Source organism: Myripristis murdjan, chromosome 15 (assembly GCF_902150065.1).
Source record: "Myripristis murdjan chromosome 15, fMyrMur1.1, whole genome shotgun sequence".
Classification (NCBI taxonomy): Eukaryota; Metazoa; Chordata; class Actinopteri; order Holocentriformes; family Holocentridae; genus Myripristis; species Myripristis murdjan.
The window spans coordinates 7,915,733-7,920,171 of record NC_043994.1 but is presented as its reverse complement, the minus strand read 5'-3'; the positions used below and the strand labels follow the sequence as shown (position 1 = coordinate 7,920,171).

The window sequence follows — 4,439 nt, the reverse complement described above, 5'->3', positions numbered from 1 at the left end:
TTGATAAGCAATAATTGCTTTGTTTTTAACATAGCCCCTGTGTATTATTTTTTTCCATTTTAAAAAATAGCCTCTATGTATTAAATAAGGGCTGCTGTGTCAAATTGTTAAAATATTTCAACACACAAAATACATTGTCACACATATCCTTATATACAACTACTGGGAATCACAGAAATGGCAGAAAATCAATCTCATCATTAAGTCCAGGAGGTTCAGTGGCCTTTAAAGTGACAATCCAAAAAGTCTCTCGTTGAAGGAGTTTTTTTAGTCTGTCCCCACCTCTTATGTGGTTAAGAATAACTTCAATAGCGACCGCTTTCAAAGAGGAAGGACTTCCATGTCCTGCTTGATCATAATGGACAGCCATAGGATAGTTAGGATTTCTTGTGCAGATTGCAGTTTTATGTTCCCCGAGTCTGTCCTTGAATCTTCTTTTCGTCTTCCCAACATAAAAAAATCCACAGGGGCATTCAGGATGGTATACCAGAAAAGAGGTGTTGCAGCTTGCAAAGTGATTGATTTTATAGCTCTTGTTAGTTAACACATCTGCAAACCTATCGGTTTTAAAAACATTCTCACAGTGGCAGCAGTTGCCGCAGGGAAAGCAGCCCATAGGATTATGTTTTTGAAGCCATGTAGTGTTAGGTGTTAAATAGCTGGGGACCAGTTTGTCTTGTAAAGTGGAGGCCCTTTTAGAGACAAAAGCAGGAAGTTCGTGGAACAGAGTTTTCAGAGATGAGTCTGAACAATATACTCAGTATAAATTATCATCAATTAGATTATTCATTTTGTTTTGGGCACCTATATTAGCAAATTAAACCTTTATGTTCTCCAGCAAGACCTTCTTTATTACTTGTTTATTATAACAGTAAAATAACTGTAGCCATCTGTGGAATAATCTCTGGAAGCTATGTGCAGAAAACAAGTCAGTACAACACACTACATCAGGACATTATCATTATCATTTTAAAAAGAGGAAATTAAAAAAGAGTAACAACGACAACAACTACAACAACAATGATATGATACTGAAGTATACACTACTTAAATATTTAGAAATCACACATTTTTTTTTTTTTTTTTTAATTTTAGCCCTCCTTTTAGTTGTAAGTTTAAAATCAATAAAAGTTGAAAACTGTCTTATACTGTTAGCTGTTGTGTTCCACATGAATGTGGCTTCAGTAGAGAAGGCTGAGCAGCCAAATTCAGTAGATCTGTGCTGCACCACACAGCTGTCCCTGGTGGAGGCCCTTGTTTGCCTAATGTGTTCTGAGGACAGCAATAGTCTTTCAGTGGTGGAGGAGCAAATCTGTGGCTAATTTTGTACATCAGAGAAATATTTGCAAGACAGATATGAGCAAAAATCAGAAGATTATAATTTGATATTATTTTGCAGTGGTGACAGTTTGTTGGCTTCCACTGTAAGTGTAATTTTTGACAAACTACACAGAGGCCTAAGTATAGTCTTTCCTGCTTGAGTGCAACAAAATCATAAATAACTTAGCAGTATCAGCTGACAACTGTTTTCTAATGAATTTTAAAGTTTGGGGATTAAACTGGACTGTCTAAGCGACCTTTTCCACGTTTTTTAAATATCAATTGTGAATCACTGATTACCCAATAATGATTCATGATATAATTTCAAGTCTTTCACCCTTAATGAGTATATGAGGCTTAATATAGAAATACATGCACTTGGTCTTGCTGATATTTACGGTAAGACAGTGTTGTGTAAGCCAGTCAGATATACCAACCATAATGTTAGCATATGTGAACCTTCTGTTTTGTGTTGCCATGTAACAGTGTCATCCACATACATCTGAGTTTCCACTTCAGGACAAAGGGTGGTGAGATCATTAACATATAAACAAAAGGATAGGGTTCCCAGAACATATCCCTGGGGTACTCCAGTAGAGCAGTCAATTAATGAGAAATTTGATCCAATTCTCATACACTGCTGTCTCTTAGATAGGGCTCCATCCAATTTAAGCAACTTTCCAAAAAGTTAAATCATAATAGTCTGTAGAGAAGTAAATAGATGTGTAATGTATTTTCCCTTCCTCATGTCTCAGGTTCCTTCCACAAAAAAACTTTATTTGAAAATGCAGATACCACCGAGCTTCCAAGTCCCTCTCTTCTGCAGCTTTTTTAAAAACTACATTATTTAATGATGGGCAATAGATAATGTTTGCGACATCTGGAGCACACTATGTCTCTGGCAGCAGTAGCAGTGTTGGTGGTAGTAAGAAAAATTTAGAGTAGAGGCTAAGAAATGTTTCTCCTTTCTGTGACATCCTATCCCAACAGGTCTCGCTCTAAACAATGGATTTGTATAACATCTCCTTTGACATGGAAGATTTCCACAACATCTCCATTGAGAACGACACTGATGGACTGGAACCTTACTTGTCAACCACCTTTTTTGTGACATCATGTATTGTCAGCTCCATCGGCCTTCCTTTGACCTTACTCGCCATCTACGCTCTGTATTCCCTGGTGTGTGAATTATGATTGAGGTCTATGTTTTTATGTGTTTGCCTGTCTATGATATCTGATGTTTGTAGGATCAGCAAACACAGAAAATGAATGCCTTTAGTTCCACCTCAGCTATCTCCCAAAGTTAACAGAACTACCTTTTTACATCTCAATTTCCTGCAGGTGCAAGAGAACAATGTTGCTCCTGTCTACGTCATCAACCTCCTCATCTCTGACCTTATCCAGATGTGCTGCTTTGTCATCTGGGTGGCACAACCCAAGAATCTCATCATGTTTGTTGTCTCTGGAATTATCCACAGCATTGGATTAATGGCCAGTGTTGGCTTCATGGTGTGTGTAGCCATGGAAAGGTAAATATCTATCTCTGAGTGCAAGAAAGCCAGTGTGTGTACCTATTTATTTATTTTTTAATGTATTTTTTCAAGAATATGTGATGGATCCTCATGCTATGTATCTATTTATCTATTATAGGTATTTGGTCATCACCTGCCCACTGTGGTACCGCTTCAGACGAAACATCAAGATCACGCTAGTGGTCTGTTTCACGGTTTGGGTTTTGCCCTTGATCCTGGGGTTTCTCAGTTACTTTATACTAAAATTTTTGCAACCACATATCCTCCTGTCCATCTACCTCCTTGTGCCCTTTCCCCTGCTCATCTTCTTCCTGGCTGGGACCCTCAAAGCCCTGTCCTCCTCCATTTCTGTCCCCCTTGAGGAAAAACGGCGAATTGTGGGAACCTTGGTTCTGGTGCTGCTTAACTACACACTACTGTTCCTGCCCACAATCATTTGGTACATGTCTGCAGCAATAACTGAAAATTCCGCCTTTGATCACACCCTGCAAATAATTTTTGTTCAGTTCAGTCCCCTTATGGACTTGGTTCTATACATTTTCATGAAGAAAGGGGCTGTAGACAAGCTGTTGGCCTGCCTGTGTCGATGCAGGATGACCACAGAGCAAGAGCAGGGATAGATCACCACTCTGAACAGCAACACTCCACAAATGGTCAGCTCCATGTAGGCAGAGGAGGACAGGGAGAGGGAGAAGAAAGATGGAGTGAAGAGAAAAGAAGCAAATGGAGTGACCGGAGTGACAACCTCCTTCATTATTGACAAATGACAGTGTTACATCTGAAAGCTGAGATGAACATTTTTTGTTGAGGTGGTGTGAAGTTTGAATGTTTTTTTTTCTTGAGCATTTGCTATTTCTTATTCTTTTTACTCCCAATATTTTTATTTAATCTTGAAATGATGTATAATTCCATTTGTAATTCCGTTTCTATTAGGGTTGTCCCGATCCGATCATGTGATCGGAAATCAGGGCCGATCACATGACTGAAGACTCGATCGGGACTCGGATAAATAATATATATACATATGTATATTTATTGTTATTAATTAATTATTAATTATTAATTATTAATTAATCACATTTCAATATATGGGCTATTAGTGATAAAAAAAATAAATGAGAATAAAATACCAACGTTTACAGGCCGGGTCTGTCTGTGACAGACACCACTGACCAGCGCATGCGCGGAACACGACAGCACGCAGCAGTTTGTTTTGAAGCTGAGGCGCGTGATATCAGAGAAGCTCTAATACAGTAGACGGGCTCTGGTGATATGCTGCTACTATCACAGACGGAATCGCGGAATTAGCCAAATAAAACGGAAACCGACTCCAAAAGGCAGATAAACTTTCCAGCTACAGCAGCGCACTGACATAGATTGTGAAACAAAGCGAAGAGGTGCCACTCCGCTGTATTTTCGCTGGCTAAAAGCAGCACACTGGCTTAGCTTGTCTATTCAGAGAAGAGGTATCACTTTGGCTTATTTTTCGATCTATGTTATCACATGCATACTACTGCTCATTCATTGGTAGCTGAATTGTTAGGTCTGTTTGATAAGCAATTTACATTGTTAAAACAAATAATAATT

General features: G+C 38.7%; 1 protein-coding gene across 1 annotated transcript; it reads left to right on the top strand.

Moving 5' to 3' along the window:
* The first annotated feature begins 2,334 nt into the window (after positions 1-2,334).
* LOC115372881 (mas-related G-protein coupled receptor member A4-like) lies at positions 2,335-3,472 on the top strand. The gene is made up of 3 exons (XM_030071041.1): positions 2,335-2,499; positions 2,662-2,849; positions 2,971-3,472. Exons 1-3 carry the CDS (start codon positions 2,353-2,355, stop codon positions 3,470-3,472), a joined length of 837 nt encoding a protein of 278 aa, XP_029926901.1. The 5' UTR covers positions 2,335-2,352.
* Positions 3,473-4,439: the final 967 nt, after the last annotated feature.